Source organism: Mytilus californianus, unplaced genomic scaffold (genome assembly GCF_021869535.1).
Source record: "Mytilus californianus isolate M0D057914Y unplaced genomic scaffold, xbMytCali1.0.p SCAF_5, whole genome shotgun sequence".
Taxonomy (NCBI): domain Eukaryota; kingdom Metazoa; phylum Mollusca; class Bivalvia; order Mytilida; family Mytilidae; genus Mytilus; species Mytilus californianus.
Genome location: NW_026262701.1, coordinates 7,688,639 through 7,709,069, shown reverse-complemented (window position 1 = coordinate 7,709,069; position 20,431 = coordinate 7,688,639). Strand labels below are relative to the sequence as shown.

Below are 20,431 nucleotides of genomic sequence, written 5' to 3'. Positions count from 1 at the left end.
CTCCAAAAACTGGGGTGACCTCAGGTAAAGGTAATAAGTATATCCCACCAAAAACTCGGGTGATCTCAGATAAAGGTAGAAAGTATATCCCACCAAAAACTGGGGTGATCTCAGAAATTAGATACATGTACCAATGTTTTATACAACCTCATACCAAATACATTTGGCCTACCATTTATTGTTCCCCTTAAACTGACATAATCACAAAATTTAACATTTAAACTATGCAATTGTTTTAAAGTCAGTGGACTGAGGGGGTAGGGTCAAATAATCTTCATGGAAAGATGTGCCAACAGTGGCGGATCCAGAAATTTTCATAAGTGGGGGCCCACTGACTGCCTAAGAGGGGGCCCGTTCCAGTCATGCTTCAGTGATTCCCTATATAATCAACAAAATTTTTCCCACAAAAGGGGGGGGGGCCCAGCCCCCACCCCTAAATCCGCCTCTATCCAATGCTAATTCAACTGCATATGAAGTATCCATGGGGGACTATGGATTACAAGTCTTCCCAAGCAAACTGCATTTGTACCTCATTCTAAGTTCCAATAACAATAAACTATTACTGTATAAGCTTACACAATTCTATATTTATTAAATTAAGTATTGATTCCCTTCATTGCACATTTATGTTGTCACTTATTCTTGAAAACTGTACATATTTAATACAACAGTGACAATACCCTGTTATTACATGACAATACTACAAATACTCATCATGTGAAAACAAAACATTCTTATCTATAAACCCTCTTTAAAAATTCAAATAATCTTAACTCTTCTATCATTTAACGATATATAATCAACTAAATGTCCTATACATTTTTTTTAAAAAGCATTTCATCTGTAAATTATTTGATTAAATCGATTGATTGATTTTTGTTTGTTGTTGTTTGTCCAGTGGTAAATATTTCAATGCATGAATTTTGCTTTGAAGAATTTTTTAAAAATATTTTCACAAGTTACAGTATAGTTTAGAAATTATATCCAAAAAGTTAAAATAACTCTAGAGGTAGTTACCAGCAAAAGAAATTTTACACTGTTTGTACATTTCTTATCTTTAATGGATGTGATAGAAGAAGATTCGAGTGCATGAAGAGTGCCATTCTTGATTGTCATATCTTCACTAATAAAATGACAATTTAAACACATCACAGTAAAAAAAAATGCAATTTCATGTACATTTTACACATATATAGATCTATTTCACAAACTGATTGAATCTTAGAATAGAGGTTCAAATAGTACAAGTATATTTTTTTTATGTTCTGATATAGATCAACATGTTTTTATTTTTTAATTTAATGTCCCAAAAAATTTAAAATACTGTTTCAATATTATTTTGCATGCAGCTGTCAAAACTAAATCTATCCGTTGCATGACATAAAATTTGTCTGATTTCACGGATATCGTTCTTGTGTACAGATGTTTCTCGACTGGTTTTAGAATATTTTTTTGTGTTATTTTAAGTTTATTGTTCTCCAATCTAATACATTTGTATTTCTAATAATTGTCTTCAAGCACCACTCACTAGGAATAAAATTTCAAATATGATCAGATTCACTATTTTAATTTGTAATTTTGAAAAAATTTCTAGAAACTACAAAAGTTATGTCATATCAGTTCATCGTACTCTTTTTGATATTTGTAAGCAACTATACTGCAATTCAGAAATTGAAAAAGATTTAAACTACAACATGTTTAGGTATGAAATCAGAACAATTCAAAAGGATTTATTTTATGAAATTCATATCAATATATCCAGTACAACGTTTTTTTTTTAAATCTTTAATACGAGAACAATTGGTTTCCATTAAAAAATCAGAAAAATTTCAGAAAATAAAGAGCGTAGCTATTTAATTCCTGCAGCTACTATATTATTACAAAACTACTTTTAAAAACTTGCCACAGACTAAGGCATAAATATCTACTTGTTAGACAAGTTTCTCAACTAACCATTAACATAAAATTAACATCAAATACTAATAGATGTCGATACGACAAAAATGCCCCTGCCTGCCGCCTCATTGTTGTTTATGCCAGAGAATGCATACAATAGATGAGGTGTACCAGGGTCAGCGACATACACTGACAAATGTATGTTCATGAGTTTAAAGTATGGCTGGAAATGAAATGCAAACGTGATCTCTGAGTCATAATTATGCACCAATGTACTAAAGATCAGCTCCAGGTCTGCATACTTTTCAAAAAAAAATCTGTACTACCGGAAGTACAATTTTATAAAATTTTCAAAGACCAATGTAAGCAATTCTGAAAATGTAGTTCATCTGGGGAAAAATCAACTCTGCAAGCATTACAATGAGGTTTTCACAAATAACAATATTCATGAAATATAATGTCCAAGAAACGATATTCCCCAAAAAGTCAGTCAATCAGAAAGGAATACAAACTTCAAATGTAAATCACCATAGTAGACAAATGTACCAAAAATCTATTTATTTGTAGGTATAACAAAAAAGTCTGGACAACTGTTCAGGGGCGTAGGACAGGCAGGGGTAACACAATATCCATAAGCCATTTGTTCATAGAAGTATAACAAAACTAAGTTAATTACTGTATTTGCCGTTTGTTCATAAGTGCCAGTGAAAAACTATCTAAAATCTCATTAGTTAGTGCTATAGGGACTTTCTTGCAACCTGAAAGTCTTTCGTACAACATGTACAGATATATGTTAAAAAAAACACTTTTCAAAATCTTTTATCTTTGTGTTTCTAAAGTTTTAGGTCGATACACTGGAGCATTAGATTTTGGTAAAGGTTTATTCCCAAGGATAATGTCTGCTGCTTTCTCAGCAACCATAATTGTTGGTCCATTTAAATTTCCACTAACCATTGCAGGCATTATAGAAGCGTCTACAACTCTTAATCCTTCTATACCGAGAACTTTGGTTTCTGGATCAACCACAGTCATTGTATCTGAAGGTGATCCCATTTTACATGTACATGATGGGTGATATGCACTATCCCCCATTCGACGAACATAGTCATCTATTTCAGCATCAGTCTGAGTTTTTGATCCTGGATTTAGCTCTGGTCCTACATAAGGTTCAAAAGCTTTCTGTTGGAATATTTCCCTTGCTAATTTTACACTATTTCTCATGTCTACTATATCTTCCTGTGTTGACATATAATTGGCCACAAGTTTTGGGTGATCTCTTGGATTATTACTTTTCAGTTTTATGTAGCCTCGGCTTGTTGGTCTCAATGTTCCCACATGAACTTGACATGCATGTCTGTCCCCCATTTTCCTTCCATGGTCGTTGACTGTAGAAGGTAAGAAATGAAACTGAATGTCAGGAAACTCTACTCCTGGTTTACTTCTTATAAATCCTCCCGACTCTAAATGTGCTGACGCAGCATCACCTTTTTGTGTTGCAAACCACTGTAGACCAATGCGGATCATGTTGTGAGGAAATTTCCATTGTGCTTTATATAAAGATAAAGGCTGAGTAAGTTCATACTGTACATAGACTTCTAAATGATCCTGTAAGTTTTCTCCAACACCAGGTAAATTCTGTACCACTGGTATGTTGAGTTTTTTTAAGTCATCTGCATTTCCTATACCAGATAACATCAAAAGCTGTGGTGAATTTATCGCTCCACCACTCAATATTACTTCCTTGTTTGCCATTGCTTTTTTCACAACACCACCTTGTTCATATTCCACCCCAACTGCACGATTATTGTCAAAAAGAATTCTATTGGTAAATGCTTTAACTTCTGCTGTCAAATTTGTTCGTTCATTTGCAGGACGTAGATATGCCGATGCTGCACTCCAACGTAATCCTTTATGAATTGTCATATCCATCCATCCAAGTCCTTCCTGCTGGTACCCATTCATATCATCTGTGAAAGGATAACCAGCTTGTACTCCAGCATCTATAAAAGCTTGGAAAAGGGGATTTTTGTTCTTTCCTCTAGACACATGTAATGGACCACTGCCACCTCTGTATTCGTTTTCCCCTAATTCATGACACTGAGCTTTTTTGAAATATGGTAGACAGTCTGCATAAGACCAAGAAGTAGCGCCTAACTTTTCCCAACTGTCATAATCTAATGCATTTCCCCTGATGTACACCATGGCATTTAATGAGGATGATCCTCCCCATACTCTTCCTCTTGGCCAGTACATTACACGATCATTCATTCCTTTTTCTGGCTCTGTATGATAGTACCAATTATACTTATCATCACACAGGTTATACATCAATGCAGCAGGCATATGTATTTTCCATGTGTAATCTTTTGGTCCAGCTTCCAGAACCAATACTTTGTTCTCTTCATTAGCTGACAATCGGTTGGCTAAAACACATCCAGCAGACCCAGCACCTACGATAACATAATCGTGAACACTACTTATGTCTGATTTTGTACTGTAATGTCTGGATGTACTGGTAGAAAATGATCTTTTAATTGTAGAAAATGGCCCACCAGCCGTATACATTGGAGCAGATTGACGTGATGGTTGCCTAGGTGATGGAGGAGGAAGAGACGGTGATGTACCAATGACGTGGTCAAGTACGTCATCAACAGATTCTACAACAATATCAGTATGATCTTCCAACTGTTGCTTTGATGCTACCCCAGTTAAAACACCAATACATCTTGTAGTGTCCACATTTATAAAATCGGCTGTAGCATCGCCAACAAGAACTGTTTCAGATGGATCAACATTTAATTGCTCACATATAAACTCTATATTATGTCTACCAAGTGGAGTAATAGCATGAGGATCGCCATCACATAAAAGGAAATCTATATAATTCATAACTCCCAAGTTTTGGAATTCTTTGAAGACATTATCTCTTTCATCTGCAGCTGAAACAGCAATCTTCATACCAGCATTTTTTAAAAGTTTAAAAAATTCTTTGATATCTTTGTTGAGAGTTTTTGAGTCCTCATACCAAATATGTTCACATTCTTTTATAACTTGGTTTGTGAGTATAACAGCTTCTTGATATGGAATACCATGCTTTCTCACAACATCCACCATTGACTTTTTAATTTCATACCAAGTACCCTCTGACAGAACACCTTCAGACACTTTCTTGGTCATTTCACAATACCCAAGTGTGTCTGCAATTTGTGGTCCAATTTTTAAACCGGTTTTCTCTTCAAATCTGAAAGGATTTAAATAAAGATATATCATTTCCTCTTCAGTTTGACAGATTAAACTATCAATATTTCACAAGCATTATATATATACTATGCTCATTTTTTTTAAAATTTGGTACATATTCTATTGAAATGTATTTGGAAATTATTACAGGCCCAATGGAAATTTTACAAACATGGCCTGGTATGCTGAAGACCAAGCCTGAAGACTGATGTATATCTGTAGGACTCTGGGGTGGGAAGGGTACTCTAAACTGCAATGGTCACGTTGAAGTGCAGTGGTCTTCGCCGAAGTGCGATGGTTCTTTCGCTGATGTGGGATGGTCTATAAGACGCGTAATGGCTAGTTTAAAATTTACAGATGTCTAATTATTATGAGAGCTTGAATTTTTTATAAGTAAGAATAAAAATACCTAACATTCAATGTTTTCTCCAGTTTCAGTATTAAAGAACCATTGGTTGTCTGTCTTGTACATGTTCTGATTCACAGTAGCCGTTTATATTTTTTGCTTATTTTGCTGTGTTCTGAGCCAAGAAGTATTTGCATTTCAACCAACTACCACATTTTTTCAGTCATTGCAATTAGTACTGGTTTCAAAGGAAAATAGCTTTTATATGTAGAGACAATTTATGAACGACTGATTTTGTTTTGTCTAAGCTATTTACAAAGTATAATGTTCATGATGTACACTACAATGTTACAGTGAGAACTGGAAATGCAAATACAATTTTTCTTGACTATTTTAAATTAAACACGTTTTACTCTCAGTGTTTTCCTTTAAAAAACTGAAAATCTATACTTCCAACAGACAAATTGACTTCTACATTTTCCTGTGAACATGAAAACATTGAACATTCGGCGTAGCTATCAACAAAATAGGGTCACAATACCACCATCACACTTCAGCGTGATCAAAAACACACCTCAGCGTTAAACCATCATACATCAGCATGACCATTACGGTTTGGAGTACCATTATAGTTCAGAGTCCCACATATCTATACATGTCAAATCTATTTTAAAAGGCAAAAATATCTGAGTATTAACTGTATTATACATTTATGATTACAGAAACTGGTTAACTGCATCTATTTGCTACCTGTACTGTATTGCATTTCTTATATATATATATTCTTGTTAGACTCAATTGTACAAATAACAGGTACACAAATAAATTTTTGCTTTATTTGTACATGTACAAATAAAAGTCTCCTGTCACCCGCTTCCATGTTGAGCAAGCGGTAAAATGGATACTTCTTTCTGGGTAACAGTAACGGTCCGCGTTTCAACTATCATGACTATGTCGATTTCTTTGAAAAATCAGAGGCAATGATTTGGATTTAAACAACTAAAGCCTCAAGTGCTGGGTGTAAATTGCAGGATAAAAACAATATATGTACATTGTCAGAAATATCAAATGTATTTGTACTCGCTACAAAATAGGAGAAAAGCTCGGAGAGCCTAGCTTTTCGTCCTGTTTCAAAAGTTCATACAAATAAATTTTATATTGTCCGACAATGTACATATATTGTAAATATACTCAGTATTATTATAAGAGATCCGAGAAGATGTTTTATCATTATTGCTACACATTTTCACTAAATATGAAGCTGTTTCTTGGGTGTGCTCATTCTTATATTTTCAAAATCACTGTGATATTGATGAAAAACAAGAAAATAAAGAAAATGTTTAAGATATATGCAATTTTCACCACTCCTTAAAGTCTCTGTAATGCAAATTATCTCTATTTCTTGAATACATAGTGTTTTAACAGGTTAATGATAGTGTATGTCGACTTCTTTATTTCCACCATACTGATAGTGATATTCAATTTAACTCTTTTTTGATTAGAATTTTTGTTCCATTCTTTTCTTAATTACTACATTTTTCAAGATATTTGAGAATAAGTTACATATGATATAACCCAAATGTTCTAATTTGAGTCATGGAGGCCATAAAATAAAGAATCTGACCTTTTACAAATGGCTTTGGTCCATTTGGATGACTTCGTATGAAGGCAGATGAGTGTGCCATGAAAGTCAAATACCACCAGGGAGAACTTTCTTTTGCCATTTATAGGTACTTCCTTGGTAACTTGTTCGTCATAATGATGTGGCTCTACAAGTACTCGCTCATCTGTTGTGTATACATAGCAATCTTTCCAATCTTCATATGGCATAACTAAAGGAAGTAGATCCTGAATGTCGGTAATGACATGATCAGCTCCCGGTAATAAATCACTAGTGCCTCCCACACCACTTAGAACACCAACAGTTAAACCTAAGTTTGCCCGTTTTGACATCAATATGTCTGTCTGTGTATCTCCAACCATTACAGTCTGTTCTGGATCAACTCCCAATTCTTTACAAATCTTCCAGGCATTATGTGGAGCCGGTTTTGCCTCCGTATGGGGATCGTCGCCACATATAAGAATGTCAATGTAATCTTTTAGTCCAAGCTCTGCAAGACCAGCCAAAGATCCTTCCCTATTGTCTGCAGTGCAAACAGCAATTTTAATATCATTCTTCTTTAATATTTCAAACAATGTCTTTAGGTTGCCAACAGATTTTAAATGTTTTGGATTTTTATTCTCTCCTTCCTCCCAGTTCTGGTCAAGAATTCCTCTAGCTTCATCCTCATCAATGCCTTCATTAATCAACATTTTAGCTAGTTCATCTTTGATAATAGATGTCGTTGCCTCTGCTAGAAGCCCTGGTTGGATTGTCTCAGTTTCAGAACAAAATCCAAGTGTTTCAAATATTTTGTCTTCTATTTTTAACCCAGTTGCACTTTCTAACCTGAAATTTAAAAAAAACATTTATACACTAATGAGCAACCATTTTTATATTTTATAAATACATGCATGCACCTCGAAATGTATTAATTTTTTTGGTTGTTGATTTCTACTAAATTGAACTCCTTGATTTAAAAAGCTTGCATTCCTATGCAATATACTTGTTGTAAAGTCCATTAATTGTAACACTAGACTATACTGTAAACAAACTTATTTTCAGATACTTTATTTTGAGCTTAGCCCTTTTTAGTCGATTTTGCAAACATTTATGTTAGCGACTTTCTAACTTTGTTCATGTATACATATAAGAAAAGATCCAAGTTTGACATATTAGCAACTATTTATATTGGGATTTTTTTTGTCTACTCACAAAAGTTTCGAAAATAAGTTGGTTTACAGAATTTGTTTGTACTGGTGGAATATGTTACAATGTTATGTAAGTCAGCATGAGTTTAGAAGGAAGAATCCATCTAGTTCCCCAAACTAACATAATGAACTAGAGGCTCTCAAGAGCCTGTGTCGCTCACCTGTATTTACTAATGCTTTGGAAATCATGTAAAACAAGGTTAAAATCATAATTAATAGTACAAATGTATTAGATATTAGATATTATAATGATATCTAAGATAATAACAACTAGAGGGTCTCAAGAGCCTGTGTCGCTCACCTGTATTTACTGATGCTTTGGAAATCATGTAAAATAAGGTTAAAATCATAATTAATAGTATTAGATATTAGATATTATAATGATATCTAAGATAATAACAAAAAACTGCAAAATTTTTGTAAAATTACTAACTCAGGGGCAGCAACCCAACAACGGGTTGTCAGATTCGTCTGAAAATTTCAGGGCAGATAAATCTAAATCTGATGAACATTTTTGCCACCCGTCAGATTTGCTCTCAATGCTTAAGTTTCAGAGATATAAACCAAAAACTGCATTTTACTCCGATGTTCTATTTTTAACCAAGTCGGCCATGATGGTTGGAAGGCGGGGTCATCGGACAAATTTTTTAAACTAGATACCCTAATAATGATTATGGCCAAGTATGGTTAATTTAATTTGTCTCAGTAGTTTCAGAGAAGAAGATTTTTGTAAAAGATTACAAAAATTTACAAAAAATTGTTAAAAATTGACTATTAAGGGCAATAACTCCTAAAGGGGTGGACTGACAATTTTGGTCATGACAAATTATTTGTAGATCTTACTTTGCTGAACATTATTGCTGTTTACTGTTTATCTCTATCTATAACAATATTCAAGATAATAACCAAAAACTGCAAAATTTCCTTAAAATTACCAATTCAGGGGCAGCAACCCAACAACAGGATGTCATATTTGTCTGAAAATTTCAGGGCAGATAGGTCTTGACCTTATAATCAGTTTTACCCCATGTCAGATTTACTCTAAATGCTTTGGTTTCAGAGATATAAGCCAAAACCTACATTTTACCCCTATGTTCTATTTTTAGCCATGGTGGCCATCTTGGTTGGTTGGCGGGGTCATCAGACATATTTTTATAACTAGATACCCTAATGATGATTGTGGCCAAGTTTGGTTAAATTTGGACTAGTGGTTTCAGAGGAGAAGATTTTTGTAAAAAGCTAACGACGACGACGGACGACGGACGCCAAGTGATGAGAAAAGCTCACTTGGCCCTTTGGGCCAGGTGAGCTAACAAGTAAAACTGTGAGCTACTGCTCACTGATGATACCCCCGCCGAAATATTTCGGTAAACAGGAAGTTGTTGAGTGATGAATCTGAAAACGCATCACACAGTATAGCTGACTTATATAAACCCTGAAACCAAATTTCAGAAATCCTTGTCTAGTAGTTCCTGAGAAAAATGTGACGAAAATTTTCAACTTGGCTATCATGTGTAAAATAATACAAGTCTTTAATGGTAATATTCTTTACAAAGCACAATCAAAGCGTGAAAGTGCTGTAAAGGCAGTTAAATACAGGTTGTGTGTATTTTTAGTCCAGTTATATCATTATCTTGCATAGTACAGTGTACTTATCAGAGGTGGCTTTCAGTATTTAAGATTTAGAGTTCTCTAATGATATTGAACAAGTTTTATGAATGTCATATTCTGAGCACTATATGAAGGTGATTGTTCTCACTTGTTTATGAACTAGTGCATTATGTCCAGTTTGTACCTTTTTTATCTATGTTTGTAGTCAAATACTGTTTAAAATAGTTAGGCATTTTCTTTTTAGTAATAAGTTAATGTTATCAACTGTATTTTATTCAACTTTGCAAATGTGGTTTGTTACTGGTAAGTATGGATGATAGTTGTTTCATTGGCAATCATAACACATCTCCTTATTTATATAATGATCTATATTCAACGACCTCAGGTACAAAAAAAATGTATGTAACTAAACTATGATGGGAAACCTTTGACTTCTTTCTTTTGTATAAACTTTTGATTTGGTACCATAGTACTATGTAGAATAAATGTACATTGCAACATGTCAACTCTTTCAATGACAATACTTTTTTTAGAAACTATAACTCCAAGCAAAATTATATTTCCAAGTATAAAGTAATTTATGAATGAAACAAGAGGCTCTCAAGAGCCTGAATCGCCCCCCTGTATTTCAGAGGAGAAGATTTTTAAATGTTAGCAAACTTGATGAACAAATTGTGTAAAATTGTCTTTAAAGGGCAATAACTCCTTAAGGGGTCAATTGACAATTATGGTCTTATTAACTTTTTTGTAGATCTTACTTTGCTGAACATTATTGCTGTTTACAGTTTATATCTATCTATAATAAAATGCTCCGCTGGGGCGAAGCTTGATACGACCGCAGAGGTCGAACCCTGAACAGTTGGGGCAAGTATGGACACAACATTCAAGCTTGATACAGCACTGAATTTGGATTGTAATTAAATATTTGACACAGCATAGGTTTCTGACACAGAATGAAAGTGGTCTAAGAACTTATAATTTTTTAATTTACCTATTCATACATGTGATGGACTGTAACTCAGATCAGGAGATTGGGAAATTTTGGTCAGGAGATTAGGACTCAGATCAGGAGGTTTTTAATCGACATAAATTTTGTCGTAAATGTAACCATGTGCTGTAAAAATGGTCTTTTAAAGTGTGTTTTCTTCAACTTTCCATCCAATTTATTATGTTTATAGTACCCTTGTACTTATAAAGTTTCTCCATCTTTATATTCTACATGTTCAATCTAACCTTTTTTTTTTCCAGTATGTTCAATAAATTTTTTACTTCATATTCTATAAAACAATCATTGCAACCAGAACATTTGTTTAACTATCTGCAAATAGCTTTTGTTAGCATACTCAGAAAATCATTCTAGCTGTTTAACAGGGGTCATAGTTATTATATAAATTTCAATTTAAGCCTTGAAAGGAAGTATAGAATCCTCAAATAATTTTCAAATTATTATTTTTTTATTTGTCCTAAGACATTAAAAATCATTTATTTACCATCCTTTTATGATTATTTGTTCAATTTATATTTTATTTATATTCTTTTAAAAAATTTCATTATTAAAAGGAAAGTAACTTAAAACAGGATAAATCAAGGGAAGTAACCCAATAAATACACAGTTTTTGTTACACAACGGCAGTTAGCCTGAGGTAAAAAATCGTTGATTACCAGTATGTTTGACACCCAAGCTGACAAGTGAAGCCATATAATTATGCATGTTAATTGATTTACAGGTAAAATATAACTTCAGGTAATGTGAGTTACACCAGATGCCTGAGATGATATGTTGGGCATATTTCCTCTTCAACGGGAGGTCGGGAGGAGACTCCTGAAAACGGGATTATTGTACTCCTGTCGGGAGGTTCACATGTATGCTATTCAAACCATATCATTATTATTTGCTTTTAAATCAGAAATAACCAATTTAAAATGGAAAATTTTAAAGAAAAAAAAAATCCCCCCCCCCAAATTTTTTGAACCCCCTTATGATTCATCACCCCCACACTCAATCCCAGCTTTCCCTTTGTGGAATGGTACCTTGCAGTACAATTTTAGAGAGATCCATTCACTTGAACACAAGTTATTGTCTGGAAACTAGAAAAATGCTTGTTTTTTGGTCCCTTTTTGGCCCCTAATTCCTAAACGTTTAGGGCAATTACCCCCAAACTCTAACCCTGCTTTCCCTTTGTGATATGGAACCTTGCAGTACAATTTCATAAAGATCCATACACTTACACACAAGTTATTGTCATGAAACTAGAAAAATGCTTGTTTTTTTGCCCTTTTATAGCCCCTAATTACTAAAATTTTGAGGGAATTAACCCCAAAATTAATCCCAGCCTTCCCTTTGTGGTATGGTATCTTGCAGTACAATTTCAGAGAGATCCATACACTTGAACACAAGTTATTGTCTGGAAACTAGAACAATGCTTATTTTTTTCCCCTTTTTGGCCCCTTATTCCTAAACTTTTTGGGAAATTACCCCCAAACTCAATTCCAGCTTTCCCTTTGTGATATGGAACCTTGTAGTACAATTTCATAAAGATCCATACACTTACAAACAAGTTATTGTCATGAAACTAGAAAAATGCTTGTTTTTGCCCCTTTTTGGCCCCTAATTCCAAAAATTTGGAGGAAATTACCCCCAAAAATCAATCCCAGTATTCCCTTTGTGATATGGAACCTTGTGATACAATATCAGAGAGATCCATACACTTACACACAAGTAATTGTCATGAAACTAAAAAAATGCTTGTTTTTTGCCCCTTTTTGGCCCCTAATTCCTAAAATTTGGAGGCAATTACCCCCAAAATCAATCCCAGCATTCCCTTTGTGATATGGAACCTTGTGGTACAATGTCAGAGAGATCCATATACTTACACACAAGTTATGTCTGGAAGTTACAAAAATGCTTATTTTTGGCCCCTTTTTGGCCCCTAATTCCTTAACTGTTAATACCATAACCCCCAAAATCAATCCCCACCTTCCTTTTGTGGTATTGAACCTTATGGTAAAATTTCATTGAGATCCATTCACTTAAACTAAAGTTAGAGTGCGAAAACTAATGTGTATTCGGACGACGAAGCCGGACGACGACGACGACGACGACGACGCCAACGTCATACCAATATACGACCACAAAAATTTTTTTGCGGTCGTATAATAATATTCAAGATAACAAAAAACTGCAAAATTTCCTTAAAACTACCAATTTAGTGGCAACAATCCAACAATGGGTTGTTCGATTCATCTGAAAATTTCAGGGCTGATAGATCTTGACCAATTGAACAATTTTACCTCATGTCAGATTTGTTCTAAAAGCTTTAGTTTTTAAGATATAAGCCAAAAACTGCATTTGACCCCTATGTTCTATTTTTCACCATGGTGGCCATGTTTGTCGATGGATCAAAACTTCGGATATAATTTATAAACTAAATACCCTAAGAAACATTTAGTTAAAGTTTGAAGGTATTTGGCCCAGTAGTTTCATGCGAACTGCTTAAAGCATTTATGAGTTGTTGTCCAAAAACTGGAAAATCCCCCCTTTTTTAATGAATAAAACCCCATAACTCAGAAATGTAAAATCTAAAATTTATAAAATTCTAAAGGGAGCTTACGGATTGATAATTTAGTCTTAGATGCAAGATTTTTTTATCAGTTGTTAGTGGCTTTGAACTAGCTGTCAGTAACTGTGAGTACTCTCAGATCTGTACTTAAGTGTCTTTTTGTTGTTTGGATATACAACTACCCGGCCACGTCCACTTGTATTTGTATTTATCCATCTGATGAGTTAAGCCTCTTTCGACTGATTTTTATAGTTCGTTCTTATATTGTACTGTTACACCACTGTCCCAGGTTAGGGGGAGGGTTGGGATCCCGCTAACATGTTTAACCCCGCCACATTCTGTATGTACATGTATGTGCCTGTCCCAAGTCAGGAGCCTGTAATTCAGTGGTTGTGGTTTGTTTATGTGTTGCATATTTGTTATTCGTTCATTTTTTGTACATAAATTAGGTTGTGCATTTGTTTTTTCTACATTGGCTAGAGGTATAGGGGGAGGGTTGAGATCTCAAAAAACATGTTTAACCCCGCCGCATTTTTGCACCTGTCCCAAGTCAGGAGCCTCTGGCCTTTGTTAGTCTTGTATCATTTTTAATTTTAGTTTCCTGTGTACAATTTGGAGTTTAGTATGACATCCATTATCACTGAACTAGTATACATATTTGTTTAGGGGCCAGCTGAAGGACGACTTCGGGTGCGGGAGTTTCTCGCTGCATTAAAGACCCATTGGTGGCCTTCAGCTGTTGTCTGCTCTATGGTCAGGTTGTTGTCTCTTTGACACATTCCCCATTTCCATTCTCAATTTTAATTGTTCGGTAAACAGGAAGTTGTTGAGTGATGAATCTGAAAACGCATCACACTTTTTTAAAGCGGGGGTATAATAACCAGGTCAGGAATTAGTATAGTACTGAACCTCAGTTATACCACATAAATATTCACATGAGAGCTGATATTCATGACAAACATCATGAACATTGTGGTAAATCATTTTGTTGATACTTGCATGTGCTCTATATTTATGGTCCCTAAATAGTTGAAAATCACCAAAATCTATGCATTTTGCTCAAAAACTGTTGAAGACAAAATTAGATACCATCTTTTGAAAAGAAAATTTTGATGAAGTTCCCAAGTCTGGAAAAATAGGAAAATAATTCTCAAAGTATTCAATACTAGCAGGTGCACAAGTGGATTTGGAGGAGATCATGAAAAGGTAAATGGTCTAATACAGCAGACATATGACAGACACAAAGTGATGACAACAGCTTAACTAAACATCAATATAATAACTTTAATTTCAATGAAATCCAAAGCAGATATTCAATAATGATCTTTCAAGATAGACATAAAAACTCAATAAAAAAAGTCGACCCATGTATAATTAGTGAATACATAGATACCCAGTAAAAGACTTGTTTACACAAGTTGTACTACTGTTAATTTATTATTATTTGTGTGATACCAATTTTTGTCGAGCCTTCGACTTTAGTCGAAAAAGCGAGACATAGCGATCCTACATTCCGTCGTCGTCGTCGTCGTCGTCGTTGGCGGCGTCCACAAATATTCACTCTGTGGTTAAAGTTTTTGAAATTTTAATAACTTTCTTAAACTATCCTGGATTTCTACCAAACTTGGACAGAAGCTTTTTTATGATCATAAGATAGTATCCAGAAGTTAATTTTGTAAAAATAAAATTCCAATTTTTCCGTATTTTACTTATAAATGGACTTAGTTTTTCTGCCGGGAAATATTATATTCACTCTGTGGTTAAAGTTTTTAAAATTTTAATAACTTTCTTAAACTATCCTGGATTTCTACCAAACTTTGACAGAAGCTTGTTTATGATCATAAGATAGTGGGGAGAAGTAAATTTTGTAAAAAAAAAAATCCATTTTTTCCTTATTTTACTTTTAAATGGACTTAGATTTTCTGCCAGGAAACAACACATTCACTCTGTGGTTAAAGTTTTTAAAATTTTAATAACTTTCTTATACTATTTTGGATTTGTACCAAACTTGGACAGAAGCTTGTTAATGATCAAAAGCTAGTATCTAGAAGGAAATTTTGTAAAAAAATAAATCCATTTTTTCCGTATTTTACTTTTAAATGGACTTAGATTTTCTGCCAGGAAACAACACATTCACTCTGTGGTTAAAGTTTTTAAAATTTTAATAACTTTCTTATACTATTTTGGATTTGTACCAAACTTGGACAGAAGCTTGTTTATGATCAAATGCTAGTATCCAGAAGGAAATTTTGTTTTCTTCCAGTTAACATTACATTCAGTCTGCAGATAAAGTTTTTAAACATTTATTAGATTCATTAACTAATCTGGATTTTTACCAAACTTGGACAGAAGCTTCTTACAATCAAAAGATGGTATCAAGAGGAATATTTTTATTGATTTACTTCCTCATTTTTGTTGAGCCTGCGATTAACAGAAAAAGTAGGCGAGACACTGGGTTCCGCGGAACCCTTACGAATTTTTCCTGGATTTTGAGGGCATGGTTGAACCACAAATTTAAATTCCAGGGATTGTACAAATTTTCTATAAGCTATATGCAAGCTCTGACAAAACCACTCAATCAAATATTAATAACAATATATTTTTTCATGAATCCACAAAAATTGGTTTCCATGAAAAATAATTAAATCCACAATAAATAAAAATACGTACTTAGCAGCCAATTTTCTAGACCATGGGGCCCACATAGAATGAAAGCATATAAGAGTCCCATCTTTATCAAAAATGACTAGCTGCACTTTCTTGTTGTGTGGGGGCGTCACACTCTTCATGGTCTGGGATCTATTTCTGTACTGGTTGCTCCCACTCACAGTTCTGCATGGTAACAGAGTATGGTGTTGACCTGGAATATAATAATATTACCATGGAAACATATTAATAACACCACTGAAAAAGAATATATTTTACAAGTTGTTTCTTTCTAGTCTTTCCATTTCTTTTTTTCTGTAGTTATCTTCAAAATCTATTGCAAAATTTTTACGATATATATATAACATTGAACAAGAATGCATGGTGTTCTATGGACAGATATTCTTGTTCAATGTATAAATTTCAAATAACAATTTTCCATGTTCAGTGAACCACAAAATTTGGGTCAAACCCTTAATTTGGTATATATTTAAAATTTTACATCACATTGAAAATATGCATTAAATGACTAAATTTCAAGATGATTAGATCAGAACTTCATTGTAAACTTCCTTATACATAAACATTAATCTACCTGAAACCTAAACTTAAAACCTGATACAGGATGGACGTAAGGATGGATATATTTCCAACGTTATCACATGACTTGTGTGTAAAATGAGTTCAGTCACAGTAAAAACAGACTATCTTAAATTTAAAACTAAATGACCAGTCACCTTTGTACATTTTTCAATTGCAAGGAAAATAAGACAATACTGAGTAACCATATTGAGGCCTAAACACATTGCTCTATTGTCACATACAGTGCAAGGCCATGCTGATAGATCATCATAATACAATAGGTATGCAATTATAATTATGGTCTGTCAGATTAGCAGTCACATGGTTTTATGGGTTTCTTTTACCTACTGTAATTTGCTTTATGCATGTTATATGCTGCTGTGTAACAGTTCCCTTTAAAATGTAGAATTTTGACCATGAAAGTACTCCATTAGGTTCATGTTCTTACATATATCAAATCAGTGCTTTACCATGTTTGATGAACTGACCCCCCCCCCCCAAAAAAAAAAAAAAAAAAGCAAACTATAAAAAGGATGCAAGCCTAAATCTCAACTTTTTTAATAATTTTCTTTTCACATATATATCAGTTTGACTATGGATAACTAATAGTTGGCATTGTTTGAATTCAGACCACCTTAAGGTTTCACCTACTGGTAGTTATTTTTTAAGCCATTTCAAGTTAAAATTCTTTTTTTTTTAAACTTTTTTTTTCAAATAATAAACTTGCAGGAACAAAAGTTGAATTTCTGAACCAACTCATTACATAAACAATTTTTGTACCTTTTGGTTTAAATCTCAATGTTCTGGTTAAAAGCTGTATTCCACATCTTTCTAATCTTCTTAAATCACAAAACCTCCTCACACCAATCTGAGCCATAGTTCAACTTATAGTCTGAAAAAAATATCTATTGTTTCAATATAATACATCTATAAACATGATATAAGTGATCAGAAAAAAATATCAGTACAAATGACAATGAACATGAATGAAGTGGATGAAAGGATTTTTTGTTGTCAAGGAAATAAGCTGACTTCTCTTGTCACAGTATTAACTTGCTTCACTCGATCATTAAACTATCCAGCAGTAAAATGAATAAAAGCAGATGTACAAGACAGTAAACAAACAAAACAATGATACAAAATACTAGAAAAACTAAAGGTCATGCTCTAAATTGCTCTAAGTAATTTCTAGATTAAAATCAACACCATTTTTTTTTTTGTGTCACGAAAGACAACTAACAAGGAGGTTCCTGACATAGGGGATTATTCACTAATGTATTTAGGGTCTCAGTGGCTGAGTGGTATAAGTAGTTCATCTACTGTATCACTAGCCTGTCAACGCTGAGGTTGTAAGATTGAAGCAACTCCCTGTATTTATATATATTTACAATAACAATAACAATTTGCAGAAAGATATAATAAAATGCTCCACAGGGTGCAGCTTGATACCACCACTGAGGTCGAACACTGAACAGTTGGATACAACATTCAATCTTGATACAGCTCTGAATTTGGATTGTGATTAAATATTTGACACATCATAGGTTTCTGACACAGAAAGAATGTGATCTAAGAACTAAAAAATTTGAAATTGAGCATTTACCTATTATGGTCCAATATCCAAAATCTAAAAAAATGGTTAGATTCAGCATATCAAAGAACCCCATACATTCAAATTTTATTGAAATCAAACAAAGTTTGATTTTGGACCTCAAATTCCCAATGTGAACCAATTTGATAACGGGGCCCAAAACCCAAAATTTAAATACACAGTCAGATTCAGCATATCAAAGAACCCTATATGTTCATTCTTTTAAAATCAAACAAAGTTTAATTTTGTACCCCAATTTAGACCAACTTGAAAACAGGGCCCAAAATCCAAAATCTAAATACATGTTCAGATTCAGCATATCAAAGAACCCCAACAATTCAATTTTTGTAAAAATCAAACAAAGTTTCATTTTGAAACCTTTGGACCTGAATGTGGACCAATTTTTAACAGGGCCCAAATCCAAAATTTAAATACAAGGTTAGATTCAGCATATTAAGAACCCCAAGAATTAAAGACTCTGAATTAAACCCCATTGAAATTGGTCAAGAAATTAGCAATTTAAACAAAGTTTTCAAAAAGTATTGTTTTTTACCCTAATTTTCAACTGTTATGGGTCGATGCCACTGCTAGTGGACGTTTCGTCCCCGAGGGTATCACCAGCCCAGTAGTAAGCACTTCGGTGCTGACATGAATATCAATTATGTGGTCATTTTAATAAATTTCCTGTTTACAAAACTTTGAATTTTTCGAAAACTAAGGATTTTCTTATCCCAGGCATAGATTAACTTAGCCGTATTTGGCACAACTTTTTGGAATTTTGGATCCTCAATGCTCTTCAACTTTGTACTTGTTTGGCTTTATAACTATTTTGATATGAGCGTCACTGATGAGTCTTATGTAGACGAAACGCGCGTCTGGCGTACTAAATTATAATCCTGGTACCTTTGATAACTATTTACACCACTGGGTCAATGCCACTGCCGGTGGACATTTCGTCCCCGAGGGTATCACCAGCCCAGTAGTCAGCACTTCGGTGCTGACATGAATATCAATTATGTGGTCATTTTAATAAATTTCCTGTTTACAAAACTTTGAATTTTTCGAAAACTAAAGATTTTCTTATCCCAGGCATAGATTAACTTAGCCGTATTTGGCACAACTTTTTGGAATTTTGGATCCTTAATGCTCTTCAACTTTGTACTTGTTTGGCTTTATAACTATTTTGATATGAGCGTCACTGATGAGTCTTATGTAGACGAAAGGCGCTTCTGGCGTACTAAATTATAATCCTGGTACCTTTGATAACTATTTATGGCCATAACCACCAAAATCAATCCAAACCTTCCTTTTAAGGTATAGAACCTTGTGGTACAATTTCATAGAGATCCATACACTTACACACAAGTTATATAATAGAATAAAGAGCTGTGTCAAGAGTGCATGATACGGCCATACGCCGTTTGTTGCTTTTCAACAAATAAAGTTCCAAAACTCCAAAATGTCATATAAGAAATTCATAAAAAAAACTAAAGGGAGCTTACTTTAATAGATATAAACCAGTCACCAAAGTTTCAAGAAAATGCTCAAAGAATTTTTGAGTTATTGTCTGGAAAACTGGAAAATCCCCCCTTTTTTTATGAATAAAATCCCATAACTCAAAAACTAAAAATCTAAAATTAAAAAAAAACGAAAGGGAGCTTACATCAATAGATATAAACAATTCACCAAAGTTTCATGAAAATTGGTTAAAGTGTTTTTGAGTTATTGTCCGACATTTTGACGACAGACGGACAACGGTATACCATAATAGTAATATGTCCCATAAACGGGCGTATAAAAAAAAGGATATAGGCTATTCATTCATGACACAAAATCAGTACATGCACAGCAAAAGAAAACACACAAAAAGCAAAGGAACATCACTCTTATTGCTGTTCTTCATCTCAAAGTCACAGGGAGGCCTTCAACAAGGAGCAAAAAACTCTCACCTCACTGCAAGTTTTAGATGGCCCCTAGCACCGGCTTGAGTGGAATTCTTTGCAAGAATAATTTGGATAAACTTTGTAAGATATAACACCACTAAATCGGGCCCACATTGTCCTGAAACATGAAAAATGCTTGTTTTTGGCCCTTAATTCCCCCTATAATAATAATAATAATAAACTAGCCTTTGGTAGGATACTAAGT

General features: G+C 33.8%; 1 protein-coding gene across 1 annotated transcript in view; it reads right to left on the bottom strand.

The window, feature by feature from the left end:
* Positions 1–567: 567 nt before the first annotated feature.
* Positions 568–20,431, bottom strand: part of LOC127701546 (uncharacterized) — a 32,023-nt gene continuing 12,159 nt past the window's right edge. Inside the window, exons 2-5 of the mRNA XM_052205460.1 lie at positions 17,473–17,584; positions 16,135–16,324; positions 7,107–7,931; positions 568–5,137 (exon numbers count right to left, since the gene is read on the bottom strand). Of these exons, the coding sequence (XP_052061420.1) occupies positions 2,716–5,137; positions 7,107–7,931; positions 16,135–16,324; positions 17,473–17,569 (3,534 nt within the window). The 5' untranslated portion in view covers positions 17,570–17,584 and the 3' untranslated portion in view covers positions 568–2,715. The remainder of the gene's footprint in view (positions 5,138–7,106; positions 7,932–16,134; positions 16,325–17,472; positions 17,585–20,431) is intronic.